General features: G+C 44.1%; 1 protein-coding gene across 1 annotated transcript; it reads left to right on the forward strand.

The window, feature by feature from the left end:
• The first annotated feature begins 420 nt into the window (after window positions 1–420).
• LOC136548097 (uncharacterized) lies at window positions 421–25,803 on the forward strand. The gene is given in 4 exon segments (XM_066539737.1): window positions 421–541; window positions 1,308–2,139; window positions 2,885–3,128; window positions 25,724–25,803. Coding segments are annotated over 3 exon segments (1,179 nt in total). The 3' UTR covers window positions 3,111–3,128; window positions 25,724–25,803.

The following is a 25,803-nucleotide window of genomic DNA, read 5'->3' on the forward strand; positions in this document are numbered from 1 at the left end:
ATAGCTTCTGTCCGCATATTAGTAACTCTGAACACGCACAAACTCTTTTTTTTCTATCTTTTTTTTGAGCATAATCACACACAAATTCATGTTGAGGGAAGTTTGCAGCAACAGAGGTCAATGTAGATTTCACTATTTTTTTATGATGGTTATTCGACCTTAGTTACATTACTACGTCGCATCCATTAGTAAGATTTTGGATTGCAGTCGGGGCGGGTTGCGGACGGCCACTTACCCACTAAGCTTGCCACAAACTAATTAAGCGGGTTTGTGGCTGCCCACGAGCACAACTGTGACCCTCCGCCGTGATCCACCGGACTCTGTGGCTAATACAACAAACCCGCAAGGCCCGCAAAGCACACTAGCTAGATTTGTTGCTGCTACGAGCTCATCTGCAACATCGTAAGGACTCGCACGGACATGGCAGCGAAGGAGCTAACTAACAATCGTTGCGGGTTCTTGCGGGACGTTGCGGGCTTGCCCTCATGTCCAATGGGCTTCGCGGAACAGCACACATCATGCCGCGAAAATGGTGCAGCTGGTCCGCATCTGCCGCAAAGCATGATTTTGCGGGGCGGACATGCGGGCTCCGATAAAAACCCGCCCTGCCTGCAAGACGAGTCAGATTAGTGTTTGATCTTACTTACTTGGATGTTACTGTATCTGAAACTTATCGCCAATCCCAGTACAGTGACTCTGCATCAAGACTGAAGAAGACGAGGCCTACCGATCAAAAAAAGAAGAAGAAGAAGAAGACGAGGCCTAGGCTGCTGAATTTGTGATACGAGGCCCGGCCCGCTCGACTCACAAGCCACATTTTCGGCTTGATGTACTGTAATATATGGCCGACATGCCACATTTTCGTAATCCGAACTCGAGTGTGTGAGATCGTGACAAACTATGATCAGATTCACAAAGACACTCAGCGCTGTCTCTCCTGGACGCGTTCAGACTCGCGTCGACGGGGCTGTCGGACTCGCAGCGGTGGGCGTTGTTCGGGCTCGGGTCGCCACCGAGTCCGAGCCTGCGTACGGGCGTCGTGCGGTGGCTACACCAGATCCAGGCGTCGACTCCGAAGCGGATATATATGGCGAGAGGAACGTACGTGAGGGCAAGGGGATCGAGACTTCAGTCTTGAGAGAGTCGGTGACGGTGAGGCTCGCTGACTCGGACTCGCCTCAAGGACACCCAGCCGGTCCTTATAATAAGCCACCACAAGAGCGCACGGACACAATCATATCACACCAGTTCTGGTTCTCGATCGAGTATTGACTCGACTCGACTCGACTCGATAGCATATCTGCTAGCACCGCCCAACAACGGGGCCGCCGTCCTCCCCACGGACGACGACGGCGGGCAGCTGCGCCCGCCTACGAAGCTCCTCGGCTGCCTCCGCACCGTCGGACGGCCAACCAGCAAGACGAATCCGCTCCTCGTCGCCGCCGTCTACAGCGCCGCCGACATCTCCAGCGTCGACGTCAAGCTCGTGGACGTGGCGTCAGGCGCGACGGTCGCCCGGCTGGACCGCCAAGGCAACGGCCACTTCGGCGTCACCGGCGGCCTCCTCTGCCTCGTCGGCACCGGCGGCACGGCAGCCGTCAGCGTGCTCGACGCGGCCACCGGCGATGTCACCAACATCCCAGCCTACACGGCACCTAACGGCCAGAACACCTCGTCGGCGTACGTGTTCGGGCACGTCCCCGCGACGGGAGAGCACAAGGTGCTCCGCGTCTACACCGCTGGCCACGGCGAAACCAAGCAACCATGCGAGATCCTCACCCTCGGCAGCAGCAAGCAGCGTTGGAGGCCGGCGCCGAGCCCTCCGGTGGTCGTCGGCACGGCGCCCTCCCGGCACTGGGCGGTCACGCGAGGGGTCGCCCACTTCTTGATCCCTCAGAGGGCCGAGTACGACGTCATCGCCTCGTTCGACCTGGCGACGGAGGAGTGGAGGCCGACGCTCCTCCAGTGCCCGCTCTCCTCCGACAAGCGCAACTGCTGCAGCGACAGCCTCAGCCTGGTCGAGCTCAACGGCTGCCTGGTGTTTGTGCACCATGACTACCTGTCCTACGCCATGGAAATATGGGTGCTGACGACGGACCTGGACAGGGGGACGTGGCTCTGAGAGTAAGGATGAAAACGGTACGGAAATATCCCATACCGAACCGTATCGTTTTCTATATTTAATCCCATCGAATTCGTATTTTCGGACAAATTCGAATTCGGTTCGAAATTCGGAACATCAAATTCGAAATCGGAATGAAAACGGTTTAGACATTTTTTCGACCGTTTTCTAGTTTTCTACTTTTAATTCGGAATATCCCGAATTCGAAATTCGGTTTCGAAATTCGGTTTGAACCAAATTTGGGCCACTGCAAGTCTAACCTTAGAAAAATCATATCTTTTTCATACAATCTCGGATGAAGATGATTTTTATATGAAAATTGTAGCTCTCGACGAGATCTACAACTTTTTAGTTCTTAGTTTTTTCATTTGATGTCTTGAAGATGTTCAAAAAAATTAAACAAAGTCAGCGATATATTAATCGCGTACCAGCGCTTGTTGCCTTAAAAAAAATCAAATCTTCCTTACATCGTGTCGAATGGAGATACTTTTTAAGAAAGTTGTAGGACTTGTTAATTATTATGTACTTGTTAATTGTTATGCACTTGGTCCTACGGGTCAATATTCCGTATTGATTTTTCGTATACCGACCGTGTTCGACATAATTTCGCTCGAATTAGTTCGTTTTCGAAATTTTTGATATTCCGTAAGTTCGTGTTCGTTTTCGTGTCCGGCTTTATCGCTTTCGTTTTCGTTTTCGTATTCAAATGTAGAAGTAGAAAACGGTTGAGAGGTTTTCCGACCGTTTTCATCCCTAGCTGAGAGTGGAGCCTCTTCCTCTAGGGAAGATTCTCCGTGGCGACGGCGAAATCATGGCGCAGCCGTTGATGGTGCTGGACGATGGACGAACTGCGTTCTGGGTGCGATACCCCAATAGCGTGGTGCGGGTGTATAATCCATGGACCGGCGGCTGTGAGGATGTGGTCAATTTTGGAAAATTGTGTAGCGTTGTTGGGTTGTACAGGGGAAGCCTCTTGGGGGTCAAGTAGTAGTTGGTCAAGCAAAGTGTAGGTATTACCATTTGATTTGTTTTGAAACGACCTACTCAGGGACTATCAAACGCTACTCCGGAACATAGTAGTTATAAAGGTGTTTTTTCGAGTTTGTTGGGAAACATGCTATGAGACATAGATAATAAGATGGAATTTGCCCCTCTCTATATGAGAGAGATATCACTGGATCACTCTAATGATTAGATTAAGAAATGCATGGCCGTGCTTGGGTTAAGTGTTAACCTATGAGTTGGACCAAATATCGTGTGGCAAGGGAATAACAAGTATGTGGTTTTGTGGTGGTTCGTCTGATATGATCTTTGTGTACGCATAGGAGTTGACATGCCTTGCTAGAGGCCGCTATCAACTAATGGCCGAGTAGGAGTACTTGGGCCATGTCTATGTGTGCGTGAACCCATAGGGTCGCACGCTTAAAGGGCTGGAAGCCTAATTCGGATTGGATCCGAGTTAGACAAGGCTTAGGGTTACTAATGGGCCTCCAACTCAGGAGCCCATTAGGGACGCCTATAAATAAGTAGGGTGGGCAACGGGGCTAGGTATCCCACGCCAATTTGGCAGCCGTCGCCGCCCATCTTACGCCCACGCCTACTGCTCCTCACGGACCTAACAGTCCGGAGGCGCGATGCTTGCTCCCTATACGTGCGGATACCTCGGAGGTGCTGCATCTGGAGCACAAGGATGAACCGCACGAAGGGGACGGACGTACGGACGATCTTGCAACTGCACGGCACTGCTACGATGCGTATGACTACATTGAGTCGCTTCCGCGGCACCTGTGCGTCTAGTGGTAATCCCGTGATCTATAACTAGCAGTAGATCCTGGTTTATGAGGTTGAATTTTTGTTTTTTAGCTAGCGTAGCATCCTCATAACCCTACACCATCGGCATTGGAGACTTGATTCAATTGATTTCACATTGATCATCACATATAGAGTCAAGTTATGAAGCTTAGTGCATTCCTATCCCAATGCCAAGCCAACAATTAGTGAAGTCCAAAAGTGCTACAACATACAAGTGTCATATTCAAGTTGTTGATGATCCATTAGAGATATTAGATGGCTTGCAAATATTTGAGTTAAAGCTTGCTAGTTGGATGATCATGAGCTAACCAAGGTATATCTCTTGTTGATTATTTCATTTGGGTGCATATGAGTTGATTGAATTGGATAAATGTGCAATGTTGCTTGCTATAAGATAATTGAATTGGATAATTGATTTATATTGGATAAGTTCGTAAGATGACATTTAGTAAATGGATTGAATGGACTTATGTCTTGTGAAAGTATTCAAACAAGTGAGTTTCAAGTTTGATTCATATTTGATGAAGTATAGCTCAATTATTGAAATCTGTCCTATATTGCAAAATCTGAGCCAGCTGTGATCTTAGCCATGTTTGAGTGATCAAAACTTATTGGATTGGCATAAAAATTGGTGTACATGCTCTAGACTTATGGTATAAGATTATGTACAAATTTCATGAGAATTGGATAAGAGATGCTTCAGTTTTGGAGTGAATCTTGTCAGCTATAGTGCAGCAGTTTTCAGCATGTAGCAGTGGTGGGAGAATTGAAATCTGGTAGAAATCTAGAACTCAAATGAAGCTAAAATTATTACAGCTACTATATAACTTAGTTAATCACATCTACACCAAATTTTGTGGTATTTGGATTTGTATTTTGGGAGATATGCATTTTTCTTTGAAGAGTACAAAATCTGCCAGAAAAGTGACAAATGTTGGATTGATCTAGAGTCACTTTAATTGAAAGGTCCTCAAGTTGGAAACATGTTTATAAGTAATTGAGGCACCTAAGTTTGGTATTAAGATGATCTTTAAGCATGACAAGCAAAGAGTACAAGGCCATTTGATTGTGGAGTGTACTTTGCACACATTCGATACTCAAATTGGAAGATCAAGATCAAACTTAAGATGAAGATGAAGTTTAAGTTGTAGTGACTATTGAAAATCATTTGGTAGAAAGAAAAGGACTTAAACAAGTAGATAGAACAAAGACTTAAAGAAGGAATCAAGGTTACTCAACAAGTTAAGTCCATCACTTGGACCAATCAATCAAGTTATTTCAAGTGAGTATCAAGAATGGTTCTTGGAGAGAGGTCACTTCTCCCTATTGTAGTGGCTTACCACCTATGAGTAGGTAAACAAAGTGTGGTACTTAGAAGGCTAACATGGAAATAGTGATCTAAGAAATATTTGAGATGCTTAGTTGAAGCAATCAAAAGGGTTGACCAAAAAAGCAAGCAACACCCAAAAGAGAGCTAATCATAATATTTCAATTGGTATTCTCATGTTGATGCTCTCATGTAAGCATTGATCAAAAGATGAAGCAAGCCAGCCACAACAAGAAAGTGCACTTGATCATAAGTGGTATTAATTTTATATGGGTGAAGAATGGAATTCAAAATGGTATCTATTGGTCTTCACCAAGCTTATAATTGGACTTCACATTGCTATTGGAGTAATGGATTGGAATCTATATGACTATCCTCTACTCCAACATAGCAAAGGTATCATTGTAATGTGCATGATCATTTCATCCCTTACTAGTATGCGGTTAGTGCATATAGTACATACTTCATAGGATCATGCATAACAAATGAAATGTTTACATTCATAGCCTACCACTATTGCTTGAATGATTAATTGATCTAGTGGTTAGTATATGAATTTGTTGATGAGCTAAGTAAACCCAAGTACTTGATTTAATTTGGATTGTCAACAAGTGACAAGTACAATATTGGCAAGATAACCCTTGCAAGAGGTGTGAAGAAGCTTGTCGTTGGTTCAAACCGGACTTGAAAGCTTAGGCAAATCAATTTAGTTCAAGTCAACCATAGAAGCTCATGATAGTGATAAGAGTACAAGCACAAGACAACAATGCAAATGGATATCTAGTTTGTTTGTTTCAAGTGGTATCTAGACTCAAGTATTTCATCAAGAATCTACAAGTGATGTCTAGTTCAACTCACAAGTGATATCCTATAAGTGATACTCATGAAGATAGCAAATGTTCAAGAAATGGTTTTTATTGATAAATCCAACAAGTGGTTCCATACTAGAAGATTCTTTCAAGTTGTATCACATCTACACATGGTATCAATCATGCAAGACGATGGTTCCATAAGTGATCCTCAAAAGTGATCATCAAATGAAGAATGCATCCCTCACCTACAAGAGCTCAAGTGTATCAAATGGATGACCCATGCTATCACATAGGGGGAGGTGCCACACAAATTGATATCAAGATCAAAGATTCTATGTGTGGTATCTCAAGAAGCCTTACACTAGATACAAGTGGTACAAGTTACAAGAGGTATCTACAAGTGGTGTCATTCCAATTATCAAGTGATATCCATAAAAAATGAAAGATTCAAGCCTCAACCATCTACCCCAAATGCATACCTTTGCATCATGAGAAGCACACCTTTTATGGAAATTGATGACAAAGGGGGAGAGATTGTACAAAGATATGAAAGCTTTGAGATTGAGATTGTACAAGGGGGAGAGATAAGATATGAAATCTTTGGGAAAGATTGAGACAAGAAGTAGAGGTTGGACATGGACATGGACAAAGAGGGAGCAACATTGAAGAAAAGAGATGGATCAAAATTCTTGGACAAGAGAAGCACACAAGTAGGGGGAGCAAGCTCATGAACTTTGATTGATTGCATTTGACATGTGCATATTCATGTGCTTGCTTGTATTGCATAAGTTCTTAAATTCAATATGCATGCTTGTGTGATGTATGCTAGTTGTAGAATTTGATTGATGAAATGAAAACTAGCATGCATAGGATGATAGCTAGACACTTGGTATGCTTTTCAAGTAATGCTAGTGTAACACCTCGGGTGTTTAAAATACTAAAACCTGACATATCATCATATGCATTGCAAAGCATTTGGAATTTGGTGAAAACTTTGAGATGCATACACTAAAACGAGTTTATATTCCTGTGGTATGTGTTGAATTGTATTGTTTGACTTAAATTTAAAGTTTGTTTGGATTTTTGAATTTTTGGAGAAAACCCCGATTTTCAGCATTTAAATCCTACCCTGAAAATCCATTTCAAAATCTAAGCATATTTTGGGGGTGATCCCAAAAGCAAAAGTGTAGAGCTTGGCAAGTTAAGCAAAGTTTATTTTTGGAGTTTTTCAAGTTGTTTAGAAAAATTTTGAGTAATTCAAAAAGGCGTAATTCGTTAAATATCCCCTATTTGAATTTAAAAGATCATTTCAAAATCTAGACCGAATTAGAAGATGGTTATAAAAGCAAAGTTGTAGAACTTTTGATTTTGAACAACTTTTGTTTTTGGAGATTTTTGAGTTGTTATGAAAATTTGAGAGTAATTTGTGAATTTTGGCGAATGGCAATTCTGTAATTTGGATGAACAGTGTCCACCGCTGAAGCTACATGGCCGGCGATCTTCGGTTTGCTTCCTGGCGCGGTCATGGCCGTCTTTGGCGTCGCGCTGGCGCGGTGAAGGCCACAGCGCAGCTTCCTTGTGCTTCTGAGCCGTGTTATTTGAACCGAGGCGCCGTCGTCGTCGTTTTTCTTCTTCCTCTGTTTTTCCCGTCGCCACCGCCGCAGCTCTGTCGAGCTCTCGCCGTCGACTTAGCGCCGTTGCCATCTCGGCAAAGCGTGCTCCAGCTCCGCCGTATCCTTGCGCATCCAGCCAACCCACCAATTCAGCTAGTCTAAGTCAGGAACTCGAGTTGCATCGTCTTCTTCCTCGCGGCCGGCAACTCCTCCGTCGAGCGCGATTCGCCGCGGCCAGAGCTCCACGGTGCATCTTCGTCCCTGGTTTTGGCTGATTCTATTTCGTCTTGATACTGTGGTGCTTACTCCATAGTTGGTTGTTCATTTTGACCACTGCAGTCGCCGGTACACCATCGCCGACGACGTTTTGCTCCGCCGTGATCACCGTGATCGTCGTCACGCCTCTCCGTTGCTTCTCCGACCTCGCTCCTTGCTTCAACACGTTCGGGGTGAGCTGCTGGTGCTTCCTGAGCCATCCGTTTAAGCTTTACAGGTCTCCCATCGCCGGCGTAGTGCAGCAGCGCCGTCGTGGCCGGCATGGTCGACGTAGTGCTCGGTTCAGTCCGTAATTGGTCGTGTTAGTGCCATAAATCGATGCGCCTAGACTTGGTGATCATTTTGGTACGTTGGTCGTCGCCGGTGATCTCACCGTCGGCGAGAAATCGCCGGTCAGAGCCGTCGCTGCCATGGTCAACGTCGGAGGTTGAAGATGACATGTGGGACCCGGGTGTCAGTGACTCAACGTTCTAAGTGGATTTTCTATTTTTCAGAATTAAATGAATAGTGCTGTAATTTGTTATTTTTGTGTAGAATTATTTAGAGCTCCAAAAATTATGAAAATTTTTGTGTGAATTCTCTATGATGTATATTATATAACAAAAATTTGAAATATTGATTTCCAGTATTTTTGGGGTATGATAAAAATTGCTCAATTAATTAATAAATGACTTTCCATGATTTTTCTAGGCTTATTTACTTGTCCAAAAATTATGAAATTTGTTTTGCCACTTAGTTATCATGTAATGAACATTTACTAAAATTTTGAGCTCAATTAGAATAAGTTGATTTATTTCATAATTTTAATTAAATAATTAATTCATAAAAGCAAATGGTAACCTTTAGTGATTTAGGTTTTGTTTGTAATTTTGGATTGAGTGATGACCTTGGCTCATTAGTTGATAATGATCCTTGGCAATTGATGTATGTGTTACGAAAAAGATTTAGTCTGTTTGACTTGCAACTATACCGCGAAGGAAAGTTGTATTCAAATTCTTAATTTTTGTATCCATCATCGAGCATCATGTTTCGTAATTCCGCATCATGTTAAACATGGCATTGTTATTACGTGTAGTGAACGAAGGTGAACACGCGGTAGTTAATCAAGTTGTTGAGGAGGTTAATCCGTCTGTTGAGGTCGGATCGAATACTTGTGAAACGACGCAGGAGCCGGACTTTTCCGTCAACGAAGGCAAGCCCCGGATGCATACAACCCTACCTTGTGTTTTACAAATTAATTTTGCTTTTGCTTTCCGTTACTGCATTAAGTGATTAGGAGTTAAGTAAGAGCCTAATTGGTGCATTACCATCCTTGTTATTCCATATTTACCATATTACCAGTTTTTAAACTCGTATATGCCTAGTTTTGCTTAGCTATGCATAGAACGATAAAAGTCGGGTGATTACCTGCCACCTGCAAGTTTTAAATGGAACATCGGTTAATTATGTTAGCATGTGATATGGGAATGTGGAGTAATAAATCTAGACCAGGCAGACTCGGTGTGTGTGAGCCACAAGACATGGAGGTCTTGTGAGCGGGTTCTTTCCGCCTGTGTCAATTAAGGCACGTCCGTTGTTGAATTGCATGAGGTGAGAATTTGTAGTACTAACCACATACTCCGGTAAGCCTGAACTTGGCGATTCTATTACGAGAATGGCTACTCGCGCACTGGGAGTGGAGAGATGGCGGGAATAGCGTGTACCCACGTGGCCATGGGCTGGAATGGTGGAGTACTGTGTTCTCGGGTGGCGTGGACCCGTTCTTATTTTAGAGGATCTGAGGGTAGGTTGGTATATGTAGGTCGGGGACCTACATATGTCGTGTGGTCTGGAATCCCCAGCTGGGTTTTAATCGGTTCGAATCGTCGTTGCTCCTCGGTTATGGAGACTCAACTCACTGTTCATCATCGTAGTATTAATAACTAGAACTTGAGAATGGTTGATGAAGGTGTTGGATATGAAGTTTCATGATCTCATTACGGATCGTGTCATCTTTGTATATGATTTTATGAAGTTTAAATTGTTGAAATAAAGAACTTTGTTAAAAGAGCTTTTACGCGAAATAACTTCGATTATTGCTAAAACCATACCTTGAATCCCTGAACCTGCATTCCTGAGTTCTATCAGTTTTATTTCGGTTAAGTCTTGTTGAGTACTTTTGTACTCAGGGTTCGTTGACCCTTGTTGCAGGTGAGCCTCATGAGCAGATCTGTTTTGGATCGTGCTGCATGACAGTTGTACCTTGTGATGACAATGAGAAGTAAATGTGTGGCCCTTGGGCAGGGCAATCTCCTTGTGTGTTTTGTATTATATTATAATGCCACTCCACTATTTCGTTTTGTAATAAACATCGAACCTAGTTACGAGGTTTGAAACAACTGGTTTGTAAACTATGTTATTGTAAGACTTCCGCTGTTTTTACTCTGGTTTTGATATTTGAATAAATGTTGTAATACTGCAATGACTCTGTAACGTGATCCTGCTCGGAAATCGTGGATGATTCGGGGTTCCCCGAGGACACCCGACAGTCTTTTTAAGTTATTGGAAACATATGCATAAATGTCAAAAGGTCGTCGGACAGTGACAGGTGCATGTGGGCCCTATAACTTAGGAGGTTCTGCCACAGAATGGTATCAGAGCGATCGTTACAAAGTCTTTGTCGTATTGGTTTACAAAAACTTCAAAACTATTTGGGATGACTAAACTTAACTTGTTAATTTGGTCCAAATTGCTTCTGACTTATCTTATTTCTTTCTCACCATTCCTTATTTGATTAAAAAGGTCTTGTATGGTGGAGTAGTAATCTTATTATGCCCTATATAAAAACAAATGTTGTTTATGTGTATTATAAGCTTTGATGGTTTTGTTCGTAAGAACGATTCATGCATCATGATTAATTCACTTGTTACTTCCTTCACCTCTGAGTCTGGAGTTGAGTAGTGAGTCTGGTTTGAGTAATGTAATCTATTCTAGCTGCTCTTTAGACTTTGATCAAGTGGTCTTACTTGGATTAAATTGGCTTCCTACAGTATGGCTCGTACCAAGATGACGCCCCGTAAGTCCACTGGACCCAAAGGAGTTCCTCGTCACCAACTTGCCCCTAGGAATGATGGTGCTAGCAGTAGCAGCTCTAGGCCTGATCCTCAGGCAGAGATATAGAGGATTTCTACAGAGTTAGCACAAGCTACTAGAGATAGGGCTTTGGATGCTATACAGGTAGGAGAATTACAGGATCAATTGAGGCGTCTCACCACCGCGCACAGGAACTGCGAACGTATGTTAGTTCGTACGGTGGAGGGAAGGAATGAAGCTTGGCATAGGGAAGATGTAGCTAGAGCTCGAACTCATGAGCTAGAATTCTATGTAGAAGATTTAGAAGAACATAATACCTATCTACATGAGGAAGTTCATAGGCTTAGCAATCTACTAAATCCAAATCATGAACCCCAAGCTGATGCCATGGACCCCGGTGTCATCCTTGCCGATGATGATGAATCGGGAGAGGAAGAAGAAGAAGATCCTGAAGAATTAGTAATGATCAATGAAAGTGATGATGAAGGCGGTAATAATTCCGGAATGGATACCGAGCCTGAAGTATGAAGTAATCACAGAAAAGAGTAGAGTTGTATAATAGTTAGTTATAGTTAAGTTATGTATCTTGTTTTGGTACTTACAGGTTCTGGTGTTTATAGTAGTAAACCCTATGTAATGTGTCTGGAGTAAGCTTTTGTGCAATTCAATAAAGGCTTGTGAATAAAGTTTGGTTTGTTATGAGCAGATGCGTCGTACGCGGGGATCGCATATTCCTGGTACTTCACAAGATGATGATGATATCCCTAACCCGCCACCGATGCCAACCAATCTGGGTGATGCTATCGCTGCATTAGTCAATGTGACTGTGGAAAATTCTCGTTTGCTTCATGAGATGGCTCAAAGTAATCAGAATCAGATGCATGGAAACCGTGGCCGCAATTATAACAGGCATGAGGCTACCTATGTGGATTTCACAGATACAAAACCCCCGGTGTTCACCAAGGCAGATGAACCACTGGAGGCTGATGACTGGCTTAGGACCATGGAGCAGAAATTTGATCTTATTCACTGCACAGAGTTTCAAAAACCAGTGTTTGCTGCCCAGCAACTTAGAGGTGCAGCTGGTGCTTGGTATGCAAATCTGATGGCCATGCAACCCGCAGGCATTCCGTTAACTTGGACAGAATTTCGCACTGCTTTCAGAGCCCATTATATCCCGGAAGGAGTGATGGCTATGAAGCTGGATGAATTCCTTGCTTTGAAGCAAGGAGATCAAACCATAATGCAGTATGTGGGAAGATTTAATCATCTGTCGCAGTATGCATCTGAACATGTCAATACGGATGCCAAGAAAAAGAAATGGTTCATGAGAGGTCTGAATACCAAACTGCAGACAATGATGACAGCCTGTACGAATATCACTTATCATGAGGCAGTAAATATTGCAATTGCTTCAGAGGCAAAGTATCGGCAGCATAAGGAGCTCAAGAAGAAAAAGAATGTGCCGTCTGGACCTTTTGGTGGAAACCAGAAGAGGCAGAGGGTGATTTATCATCCAGTACATCATAATCGTCCTCCTTATCGTCCGCCGCAGTTCCAAGCCAGGCAACCGTCAAATGTCCGTCCTGCTATAACCTATCCGAACTCACAGTCAACCAATGCTTCTGGTGGCAATGCTCCAACATCCCAGGGTCACCACTATCCGTGTTACAATTGTGGAAGGACTGGTCATTTCTCCAGGGATTGTCCATATCCTAGGCAGGCTAATCAAAATTATCAGAAGGCTCCTGCCAATCAACAACAAGGTCAAGCACCAAACAAGAACCATAATCAGAATGCTCAGAAGGGCAAAGATGAGAGGAAGACAGGAAGGGTTTTCTATATTCAAGCCGGGGAAATTCCTGAAGGAGAGCCAGTGATGATGGGTATGTTTCCTGTCGCCAATCACCCTATAGTTATACTTTTTGATTCTAGCGCATCGCATTCATTCATCAATAGAACATTTATCATGAAGTATGAAATTTCAATTGGGGCAACAAAGGAAAGTTTCTTTATACAGTCGCCCGGGGGACGTCTGTGTACTAAGGAAATGGTATACCAGGTACCCGTAAAACTGGGTGGGCATATTTTTCCCACTACCATGATTATCCTTAAGGATCAGGATATAGATGTAATCTTGGGAATGAATTGGATGTATCAGCATAAGGCTGTTATAGATGTTTTGAATAGGACCTTAAGAGTAAGTTTGCCTGATAGTAATTCTCAACTTCTCATCCAACTTCCAACCCTAAGAAGATCAGTGGGCAAGATTTGTGCGACTGCTGTCAAAGAGATTAGAGATATTTCGGTAGTGTGTGAATTTCCGGATGTGTTTCCTGAAGATTTACCCGGTCTACCACCCGATAGGGATGTACAGTTCAATATAGAGTTACAACCTGGAACAGCTCCGATTTCTCGGAGAGCTTATAGGATGCCACCTAAGGAATTGGCCGAGTTGAAGACTCAGTTACAAGAATTGATTGAGAAAGGGTTTATCCAACCTAGTTCTTCACCTTGGGGATGTCCGGCAATTTTTGTGAAAAAGAAAGATGAGACCCTGAGGTTATGTGTTGACTATCGTCCGTTGAATGAAGTGACCATCAAAAATAAGTATCCATTACCTCGGATAGATTTGCTTTTTGATCAGTTGGCCGGAGCCAAAGTTTTCTCCAAGATAGATTTGAGATCAGGGTATCACCAAATTAAGATAAAACCTGAAGATATTCCCAAAACGGCATTTACCACAAGATACGGATTATATGAATACTTGGTGATGTCTTTTGGTTTGACAAATGCTCCTGCTCATTTCATGTATCTGATGAACTCAGTATTCATGCCTGAGCTAGACAAGTTTGTAGTGGTGTTTATTGATGACATTCTAGTGTATTCCAAGAATAAGGAAGAACATGCGGAACATCTCAGAATTGTTCTGACCCGCTTGAGAGAACATCAACTATATGCCAAGTTCAGCAAGTGTGATTTTTGGCTTAAGGAAGTGCAATTTCTTGGACATGTCTTGTCAGCCGAAGGAGTTGCAGTTGATCCCAGCAAAGTGAAGGATGTGCTTGATTGGAAACCGCCAACCACAGTTCATCAAGTTCGGAGTTTTCTGGGTTTGGCGGGATATTACCGTCGGTTTATTCCAGAATTCTCTAAAGTATCAAAACCTATAACTGAATTGTTGAAGAACCAAGTCAAGTTTGTCTGGTCATCAGATTGTGAAGAGGCTTTCCAGACTTTAAAAAGGCTGTTGACTACTGCACCAGTGTTAGCTCAACCTGATATCGAGAAGCCGTTTGATGTTTATTGTGATGCTTCAGGTATTGGTATTGGATGTGTGTTGATGCAAGAAGGCCGAGTCATTGCCTATGCATCTAGGCAACTTAAGCAACATGAAGAACACTATCTGACCCATGACTTGGAGTTAGCAGCTGTGGTTCATGCTCTAAAGATTTGGCGACATTACCTGCTTGGTAATACGTGCCATATTTACACCAATCACAAAAGCTTAAAGTATATCTTCACTCAGTTAGAATTAAACATGCGACAAAGAAGATGGTTAGAACTGATTAAGGATTATGATTTGGAAGTACATTATCACCCGGGTAGAGCAAATATGGTTGCAGATGCCCTTAGTCGCAAAAGTTATTGCAATTGTTTGACAGTGAGAACAATGGGTTTGAATTTATGTCAAGAAATGGAAAAGTTGAATGTAGAAGTAATTCAACAAGGAAGTTTGACCAACATAATTGTTGAAGTCACTATTCGAGATCAAGTTATTGTCGCTCAAAAGGAAAACAAGGGTATAGCCCATATTAAGGAAAGAGTCAAGAATGGAAAAGCGGAATGCTTTAACATTGACAATGAAGATGTGTTATGGTTCAAGGATCGCCTGGTGGTACCAAAAGTTCCTGAGTTGCGGCAGTCAATTCTAGATGAGGCACATGCTACTAGGTTATCTATCCATCCGAGAAGCAACAAGATGTACCATGATTTGAAGCAAAGATTCTGGTGGACTAAAATGAAAATAGAGATTGCTAGATATATAGCGAAGTGTGATACCTGTCAAAAGGTGAAAGCTATACAGTTGAGGTCTGCTGGTGAATTACAACCATTACCTATTCCATCTTGGAAGTGGGAGGACATCAGTATGGATTTTATTGTTGGTCTACCCAAGACATCAAAGGGATTTGACTCAGTATGGGTTATTGTAGATCGACTCACTAAGTCAGCACATTTTCTTCCAGTCAAGACCATATATCCTACGATCCAATATGCTAAGCTGTATTTGGCAAGAATCATGAGTCTCCATGGAGTACCCAAGACTATAGTGTCAGATAGGGGTACACAATTTGTCTCCAGCTTTTGGAAACATTTACATGCTTCGTTAGGTACCAAACTTCTGTATAGTACAGCTTATCATCCGCAGACTGATGGGCAGACTGAAAGAGTCAATCAAGTACTTGAAGACATGTTAAGATGTTATGTCCTTAACTATTCCAATAAGTGGGATGAGTGCTTACCTTTGGCCGAGTTCTCATACAACAATAGTTATTAGGAAAGCATTAGAATGGCTCCATTTGAAGCACTCTATGGTCGTAGATGCAGAACATCATTGAGTTGGTCTGAGCCAGGAGAGAGAAGATTCTTTGGAGTTGACCTTGTGAAAGAAACAGAAGACAAGGTTAGGCAAATACAGAATAATCTGAAGATGGCTCAGTCCCGCCAAAAGAGTTATGCGGATAGACGACGGAGACCATTGGTATTCAACAAAGGAGATTTTGTATATCTGAAAGTATCACCAATGAAGGGAGTTAACCGTTTTGGTGTTAAAGGAAAGTTGGCACCCCGATACATTGGACCATATCAAATTTTGGAGAGGTATGGAAAAGTGGCATATCGCTTGAAATTACCTGAACATCTCACAGCTGTGCATGATGTGTTCCATGTTTCTCAATTGAAGAAGTGTCTCCGAGTGCCTGAACAGAATGTTGAAGTTGAAGGAGTGGAACTAGAACCGGATTTAACTTATTCCGAATATCCTATCCGAGTGTTAGATCAGAAAGACCGTGTTACTCGAAGACGGACAATCAAGTTCTATAAAATACAATGGAATCAACATTCAGAAGAGGAAGCTACTTGGGAATCAGAAGATTACTTGTTAGAAAAGTTTCCAGAGTTTCTAGCGTCAATATAGAATAGAGTAATGTTAGTTGAGTTCGGTTGTACAAGTTGTGTTTTGTATAGGGACCTCAGCTGTTTTATGGACAGATTTGGTATGTGTTCTCACGACACATTTCCTTTTCCATTACTTACTCTATGGCTTTGAATCTCAGGGCGAGATTTCTTTTAGGGGGAAGGATTGTAACACCTCGGGTGTTTAAAATACTAAAACCTGACATATCATCATATGCATTGCAAAGCATTTGGAATTTGGTGAAAACTTTGAGATGCATACACTAAAACGAGTTTATATTCCTGTGGTATGTGTTGAATTGTATTGTTTGACTTAAATTTAAAGTTTGTTTGGATTTTTGAATTTTTGGAGAAAACCCCGATTTTCAGCATTTAAATCCTACCCTGAAAATCCATTTCAAAATCTAAGCATATTTTGGGGTTGATCCCAAAAGCAAAAGTGTAGAGCTTGGCAAGTTAAGCAAAGTTTATTTTTGGAGTTTTTCAAGTTGTTTAGAAAAATTTTGAGTAATTCAAAAAGGCGTAATTCGTTAAATATCCCCTATTTGAATTTAAAAGATCATTTCAAAATCTAGACCGAATTAGAAGATGGTTATAAAAGCAAAGTTGTAGAACTTTTGATTTTGAACAACTTTTGTTTTTGGAGATTTTTGAGTTGTTATGAAAATTTGAGAGTAATTTGTGAATTTTGGCGAATGGCAATTCTGTAATTTGGATGAACAGTGTCCACCGCTGAAGCTACATGGCCGGCGATCTTCGGTTTGCTTCCAGGCGCGGTCGTGGCCGTCTTTGGCGTCGCGCTGGCGCGGTGAAGGCCACAGCGCAGCTTCCTTGTGCTTCTGAGCCGTGTTATTTGAACCGAGGCGCCGTCGTCGTCGTTTTTCTTCTTCCTCTGTTTTTCCCGTCGCCACCGCCGCAGCTCTGTCGAGCTCTCGCCGTCGACTTAGCGCCGTTGCCATCTCGGCAAAGCGTGCTCCAGCTCCGCCGTATCCTTGCGCATCCAGCCAACCCACCAATTCAGCTAGTCTAAGTCAGGAACTCGAGTTGCATCGTCTTCTTCCTCGCGGCCGGCAACTCCTCCGTCGAGCGCGATTCGCCGCGGCCAGAGCTCCACGGTGCATCTTCGTCCCTGGTTTTGGCTGATTCTGTTTCGTCTTGATACTGTGGTGCTTACTCCGTAGTTGGTTGTTCATTTTGACCACTGCAGTCGCTGGTACACCATCGCCGACGACGTTTTGCTCCGCCGTGATCACCGTGATCGTCGTCACGCCTCTCCGTTGCTTCTCCGACCTCGCTCCTTGCTTCAACACGTTCGGGGTGAGCTGCTGGTGCTTCCTGAGCCATCCGTTTAAGCTTTACAGGTCTCCCATCGCCGGCGTAGTGCAGCAGCGCCGTCGTGGCCGCCATGCTCGACGTAGTGCTCGGTTCAGTCCGTAATTGGTCGCGTTAGTGCCATAAATCGATGCGCCTAGACTTGGTGATCATTTTGGTACGTTGGTCGTCGTCGGTGATCTCACCGTCGGCGAGAAATCGCCGGTCAGAGCCGTCACTGCCATGGTCAACGTCGGAGGTTGAAGATGACATGTGGGACCCGGGTGTCAGTGACTCAACGTTCTAAGTGGATTTTCTATTTTTCAGAATTAAATGAGTAGTGCTGTAATTTGTTATTTTTGTGTAGAATTATTTAGAGCTCCAAAAATTATGAAAATTTTTGTGTGAATTCTCTATGATGTATATTATATAACAAAAATTTGAAATATTGATTTCCAGTATTTTTGGGGTATGATAAAAATTGCTCAATTAATTAATAAATGACTTTCCATGATTTTTCTAGGCTTATTTACTTGTCCAAAAATTATGAAATTTGTTTTGCCACTTAGTTATCATGTAATGAACATTTACTAAAATTTTGAGCTCAATTAGAATAAGTTGATTTATTTCATAATTTTAATTAAATAATTAATTCATAAAAGCAAATGGTAACCTTTAGTGATTTAGGTTTTGTTTGTAATTTTGGATTGAGTGATGACCTTGGCTCATTAGTTGATAATGATCCTTGGCAATTGATGTATGTGTTACGAAAAAGATTTAGTCTGTTTGACTTGCAACTATACCGCGAAGGAAAGTTGTATTCAAATTCTTAATTTTTGTATCCATCATCGAGCATCATGTTTCGTAATTCCGCATCATGTTAAACATGGCATTGTTATTACGTGTAGTGAACGAAGGTGAACACGCGGTAGTTAATCAAGTTGTTGAGGAGGTTAATCCGTCTGTTGAGGTCGGATCGAATACTTGTGAAACGACGCAGGAGCCGGACTTTTCCATCAACGAAGGCAAGCCCCGGATGCATACAACCCTACCTTGTGTTTTACAAATTAATTTTGCTTTTGCTTTCCGTTACTGCATTAAGTGATTAGGAGTTAAGTAAGAGCCTAATTGGTGCATTACCATCCTTGTTATTCCATATTTACCATATTACCAGTTTTTAAACTCGTATATGCCTAGTTTTGCTTAGCTATGCATAGAACGATAAAAGTCGGGTGATTACCTGCCACCTGCAAGTTTTAAATGGAACATCGGTTAATTATGTTAGCATGTGATATGGGAATGTGGAGTAATAAATCTAGATCGGGCGGACTCGGTGTGTGTGAGCCACAAGACATGGAGGTCTTGTGAGCGGGTTCTTTCCGCCTGTGTCAATTAAGGCACGTCCGTTGTTGAATTGCATGAGGTGAGAATTTGTAGTACTAACCACATACTCCGGTAAGCCTGAACTTGGCGATTCTGTTACGAGAATGGCTACTCGCGCACTGGGAGTGGAGAGATGGCGGGAATAGCGTGTACCCACGTGGCCATAGGCTGGAATGGTGGAGTACTGTGTTCTCGGGTGGCGCGGACCCATTCTTATTTTAGAGGATCTGAGGGTAGGTTGGTATATGTAGGTCGGGGACCTACATATGTCGTGTGGTCTGGAATCCCCAGCTGGGTTTTAATCGGTTCGAATCGTCGTTGCTCCTCGGTTATGGAGACTCAACTCACTGTTCATCATCGTAGTATTAATAACTAGAACTTGAGAATGGTTGATGAAGGTGTTGGATATGAAGTTTCATGATCTCATTACGGATCATGTCATCTTTGTATATGATTTTATGAAGTTTAAATTGTTGAAATAAAGAACTTTGTTAAAAGAGCTTTTACGCGAAATAACTTCGATTATTGCTAAAACCATACCTTGAATCCCTGAACCTGCATTCCTGAGTTCTATCAGTTTTATTTCGGTTAAGTCTTGTTGAGTACTTTTGTACTCAGGGTTCGTTGACCCTTGTTGCAGGTGAGCCTCATGAGCAGATCTGTTTTGGATCGTGCTGCATGACAGTTGTACCTTGTGATGACAATGAGAAGTAAATGTGTGGCCCTTGGGCAGGGCAATCTCCTTGTGTGTTTTGTATTATATTATAATGCCACTCCACTATTTCGTTTTGTAATAAACATCGAACCTAGTTACGAGGTTTGAAACAACTGGTTTGTAAACTATGTTATTGTAAGACTTCCGCTGTTTTTACTCTGGTTTTGATATTTGAATAAATGTTGTAATACTGCAATGACTCTGTAACGTGATCCTGCTCGGAAATCATGGATGATTCGGGGTTCCCCGAGGACACCCGACAGTCTTTTTAAGTTATTGGAAACATATGCATAAATGTCAAAAGGTCGTCGGACAGTGACAGGTGCATGTGGGCCCTATAACTTAGGAGGTTCTGCCACAGCTAGTACCTTGCTTTTAATATTGATCTCACGAGGTATCTAGTGTTTTCATTTCCAAGTGATATCTAGCTAACCATGGTGCTAAGGATGAACTTAAAGGTGCAACTCCGATTGGTATCATGCTTCAAAGGTTTATTCTATACACCTTAGCATCATTTGGTAGTAATTACTCTCCCACAATTTCAATCTATGCATATGTGCGAGCTTCAAACCAAACACTCTAGCACATATGTAGGGGGAGCTAATACTACCATTTTGGGTTTGTGGTACTTGTTCAAAATCATTTACACATGGTAAAATTGCTTGGGCAAGCAACATGAATCCAAAAGAGCTTAATTTACATATCTTTGTAGAGTTGTCATCAATTACCAAAAAGGGAGAGATTGAAAGGTCCTTGTGTAGTTTTGGTAATTGAGTGACAACCTTGGTGGACTAATTGTGTTTATATGATATACACAGGTGATTAGTCCACAAGTACATGTGTGTGAGCAACATATGCCATGAAGATGAAAATGGCACGGAGATATTGCAAAGCTCACACATGTGATGATGAAGGAGCTCATTGCAAATGAGACATGACATTGAGTCATGTGATCAAGGTGGAGAAGATCAAGACATGACTTGGATTGATGGACCGGTTGCAAGCGTGAAGGGCAAGTTGGAGGCTTTAGAGTGATGGACCGCGTGGTGGTGAAGCTTGAGCAAGACTTGACGCCGATGGACGACAGCAACTGTGAAAAGCATGTGAAGTCAAGATCGATGAACCAATATGATCACATGATGATATGAAGTGGATCATATCATTGTTGATTGTGTTGGTGCATGTGTTGCATCGACATTAGAGGAGATGGAATAGAATGCGCAAGGCAAAGGTATAACCTAGGGCATTTCATTTCACCGGTCATAGGTGTGTAGAGAAGTTGATGACCGGGTTTAGGATAGACGGCCGTGCTATCAAGAGGGGCAAACTTGTTTGCATATCGATCATCTAGTGCCACTCGAGTGATCTAACTTTGCGTCATCGCTAGGATTGAGTGGCGTGGCAAGTTTAGTGGCTAATCCTTTGGAAAATGATTGTAAAAATGCTAACACACATACACATGGTAGTGTACACTTGGTGGTGTTGGCACATTTAGAAAGGTGATGAAGTTGGAGTTGATGTGGATCAACTTGGTGATGGAACGAAGCTGAGAAAGATTCGAAACTCCACCGGCAGAGTGTCCGCCCATAGAGTACGGACGGTCCAACGGTGCCATCGACGCCCTATATAGAAAAGATAGGGTTTCTCAGTGTGCATCGGACGTTGGTCACGCAGTGACCGGACGCTGGGGTCCTACGTCTGGTCAGTGGCAGCCATGAAGGCACAGGCGTCGGTCTTCGACTAGACGCTAGGTCACTTCATGACTAGACGCTGGGTGGCTGCGTCTGGTCCTGCTGACGTGGCAGCATAGAGAAGAGGAGAAATGACCAGAGGCTGATGCTACGTCCGATCGTGACCGACTGGATGCGTCCGGTCACAAATTTTCACCTCTAGACGCTTACTGGAAGTGATCGGACGCTGGGTCCTACATCCGGTCACTTTGAGCAGCTACGTCCGGTCATCACTTGATCGTTGAGATTAAGCAACTAAGGTTGAACGGAGGCAACACGTGGCGAGCATCCGTTGATCGGACGCTGAGGTCCTACGTTCGGTCAATATGACTGGCGCGTCCGGTCAACCCGAAAAATGCCCAGTGAAGGGGTAACGGTTATTTTAGCCCGTGGGGCTATAAATAGAAGGAGGTCTCAGCCATGGCTGAGGTTGAGCACCTCGGGGGACTTTGTGTCCATGCTTGAGAGTGCTTGGGAGCCCTCCATCTCACATATGCTTGATAGTGATCATCCGATTGTGTGAGAGAGCGATTCTAGTGCGATTGCATCATGAGGTTGCATCGAGTGGCACTAGGTGATCGAGTTGCAAGCCGTTGGTGCTTGTTACTCTTGGAGGTTGCCACCTCCTAGATGGCTTGGTGGTGGTCTCCGTCGAAGCCCACAAGAAGCTTGTGCGGTGCTCCTGAGAAGAGCTTTGTGAGGGGCATTGTGCTCGCCCCGTGGGAGCCGCGAAGAGCAACTCTAGTAAAGCGTGTCATTGAGCTACCCTCACTTTTAGGGTAGGTTCTTGCAGTGCCTGACGTGCGGGCTTGGCGGGTGATGCCAATTAGTCACCAAACCACCAAGTGAGCGGTCGACACAACGGGGACGTAGCGTGTAGGCAAGCACGTGAACCTTGGGAGAAAAATCACCGTGTCAACCTTATTCTTCCCGTTGGTTTGCATCCTCGTTACACAAGCTTGTAATTACTTTCATATACGTTGTGCTTGTGTAGTTGCTCTTATATTTAGTTAGCTTGTGTAGCTCACTAGTTACCTTCTTGCTTGTGTAGCATAGAAGTGGCTCCCTTGCGTGGCTAATTTGGTTTGTGTAACCTTGTTAGTCACATTGCTTAGTTTGTGTAGCTAAGTATTTGCGCTCTCTAATTTGGCAATTGGTTGCCTTGTTATTGAGCATTGCTAGTGAGCTTGGGTGGCTTTGTGCTTTTGCTTACTAGAATGTGTAGGAGCTCCCTTGTTGCTTAAAGTAATAGTGGCATAGGTTTGTGTGGGGTTGCTTCTAGAATTGGTTAGGTGAGCTCTAGCTAGCCCGACACCTTTGTTGCTAATAGTATCTTTGGAAGGTGCTAGAGAACATAAATAGAGGGGTGTAGTTTTGGCTAGACCGATAGTTTTAATTCCGCATTTGTTTCGGTTAGCCGACTCAATTAAATTTAGAAAGGACTATTCACCCCCCCCCCTCTAGTCCGCCATCTTGACCTTACAACGGTCCAAATCTCCGACCGGAAGGCCTGGCCGAGGATGAATAGCACCCGCTTCTGACTCCAGCCCGGCTCTCCGATCGGAGAGCTCGCTTCGGTCTTCAGCCCGCCTGCGGACGGCCTCTCCGATCAGAAGGCCTGGCCCAACACCACTTCTGACTCTGACCCGCTTCTCCGACCGGGGATGCGCTGAACCCTTGCTTACAACTCCGCTCTAGCTTACACAATCAGAGCCGACTAGGACCAACCGACCGGAGACGCCCGCTCGGTAGGGACCAGGAAACAAGTGGAGAAGGTAAGACAGGGCACCCAAGTCAACTGCAATATATATGCATGTTGCAATCATATATTTCAAGTGTTTCAGATATTTATAATGGCATACAGGTAAAAGACTCTTGCATATATATGCATGTTGCAATCATATGTTTCAAGTGTTTCAGATATTTCATACATCTATTACAAGTGTTTCATCAGGATTTTGCATATGTTTGTAATGATTTTTAAGTGTTTTTAGGTGTTTTTGCAAGTGTTTCAGACTCATATGTCAAGTGTTTTATATGTCTTCTTTTATATGTTTTCAACTGTTACATATGGATGTTTTAAAAGTAGATCGGGTGTTGCATATGGGATGCACATGGGAAGCGACTAGCGACGTGGGTGACGTCTGGGATGGCATAGGCTCGCTATTGTGTCGCTCGCTCACAAGCCCGACGAGCTAGGGTGCTGCTCGCTCACTGAGCGGGTACCCTCCGACACTAGCGCCCCAGCTCGGACATTCGGGCGCTAGCAAGTCCGTTTATTATACTAGTAACATTGAAACTTTTTTACAGTATTAAATCTACTACTACGCCCATCATCGTTAGTTTTTTGACAGGTTAATAAAAACTTAAACAAATTAAAGTCAAATTCTACTACCATAAATTCCACATTCTTTGCAATTTCATTGGCTCATTTCTGGTTGGCCACTCTATCTAATAATCATTTTAGTAAAAAATGATGACTAAAGCTGCTCTAACCAATTAAATGGTTTCTTTGACATCTATGTGGATATATAATATAGCATTGGAGAATATGTATCATTACTTAGAATATTTGGGCTCCATTGGAGAATTTCTAGTATTGGTCTTTTTCTAGCGTGATATGTATTTAGTTGAAAACCTAATGTTAAGATATATATATAAACTATCGGGTTCATAAACCCGGTGTCCCTCATGGACCGGCTTCCCAGCAAAGGCTCGGCCCAGCAGACGAATGCTACGAACGACATGCAGCTCTTGGGCCTGCCCAAGTACCTAAATGATAGGACAGAAGGGCTCCGACCGGAAGGCCTGGCCGAGGAGGAACGACACCCACTTCCGACTCCGGACCGCCTCTCCGACCGGAGAGCTCGCTTCGGTCTTTAGCCCGCCTCCGGATGGCCTCTCCGACCCGAAGGCCTGGCCCAACACCACTTCCGACTCTGACCCGCTTCTGCGACCGGGGATGCGCTGAACCCCTGCTTACAACTCTGCTCTGGCATACACAATCGGAGCCGATTGGGACCAACCGACCGGAGACGTCCGCTCGGTAGGGACCAGAAAACAAGCAGAGAAGATAAGACAGGGCACCCAAGTCAACTACAATACCAAGGACCGTACCCTGTACACCTACAGGACAGTACTATGCGACCTCCCTGGCATGACAGAGCCCAAGCAGTGTTGTAGGTGCCGACATTCCCCCCTACAGTGTTGTGGGCGCCATCAACTCCCATACCAGACAAATACGGTAAGGCTCCCCCACGTGGCTCTGAGGCATCGCCCTCATCCACGTAACTTTACGCGCCGCAGCCTTGCATGTATCCTTCGACTCCCGCTCGGTTTCCTTCGCCTCCCGCGCACCGCTACTCCCTCCAGAACCTCTCCTGCCGGCGGCGGGCATCTCTGCCCCATCCCCGGCGGCGGAATGGTCCTATCCCAGCGGTGGCGCGTCCTATCCCAGCGGTGGTACCTGCTCCGGTCGCACGGACGCGGCTCTAATGGCACGGCAGGCGACCGGCGTTCCCTCCCTCCTTCCCTTCCTCCTTCGCTTCCGGCGAGCGCGGGAGCCCTGGCTAGTGAGCGCGGGTAGCCACGGTTTGCGCGACGCGGCGAATCGCTCGGGACTCAGGCCCCAGCCCTGGCGGCAGGTGCGACTGCAGATCCAACACAGAGGATGTCGTGGCCCGCTGCCCCTTCATCTTCGGTGAAGCCTGCTGCCTCCCGCACACCCTCGCCTCACCTCCGCGGCCCCGCTGCCTCCCGCACACCTCCGACGAACTCGGCCACCGCCAACACGATGCGCCTCAGCTCCGCCCCCACGCCTCCCAGGCCGACGCGGCGTGGACATGCTCGGTTGGAGAGCACGACATGGCTAGCCCCGACTGGCGAGCTCGGCACGGCTAGCCCTCTGTGTTGATGTGTTTCGAATTCGGGATATTCCGAATTTTAAGTAGAAAAGTAGAAAAGTAGAAAACAGTCGGAAAAGTGTTGATGTGTTTTTAATAATTTGGTTTTACCATTTGATTTGTTTTTAATAATTTGTTGATGTGTACGTGGTCATCGCATGCGTTTTGTTTCTCTATCATAGTTCTAAAATGTCAGTTATGTAAACTGATCGATCTATGGTTTTATTATTGCCATCAAAAGATCCAGATTTGTTATACGGAAATGTTTGTTTTATTATTGCCATCAAAAGATCTAGATTTGTTATACCAAAATACTGTGCCGAGGGCGTCCGATCATCCGGACGCTCCCATTCGTGGGCTGCAACACCAGCCCAACAGTTGTATCCACTCCAACACTCGGACACTTTCGTTCTCCAGAAGGCTTCCAACACTCTAACGCTTCCATTCTGCAGCGCCGTGACCGCACTCCGCCTCAGCGTTCTCCAAAACATCCGAGTGCCCGCCAGCTGGTATCTCCACCGCGTCTGAGCGC

Source organism: Miscanthus floridulus, chromosome 4 (assembly GCF_019320115.1).
Source record: "Miscanthus floridulus cultivar M001 chromosome 4, ASM1932011v1, whole genome shotgun sequence".
NCBI classification, from domain to species: Eukaryota; Viridiplantae; Streptophyta; class Magnoliopsida; order Poales; family Poaceae; genus Miscanthus; species Miscanthus floridulus.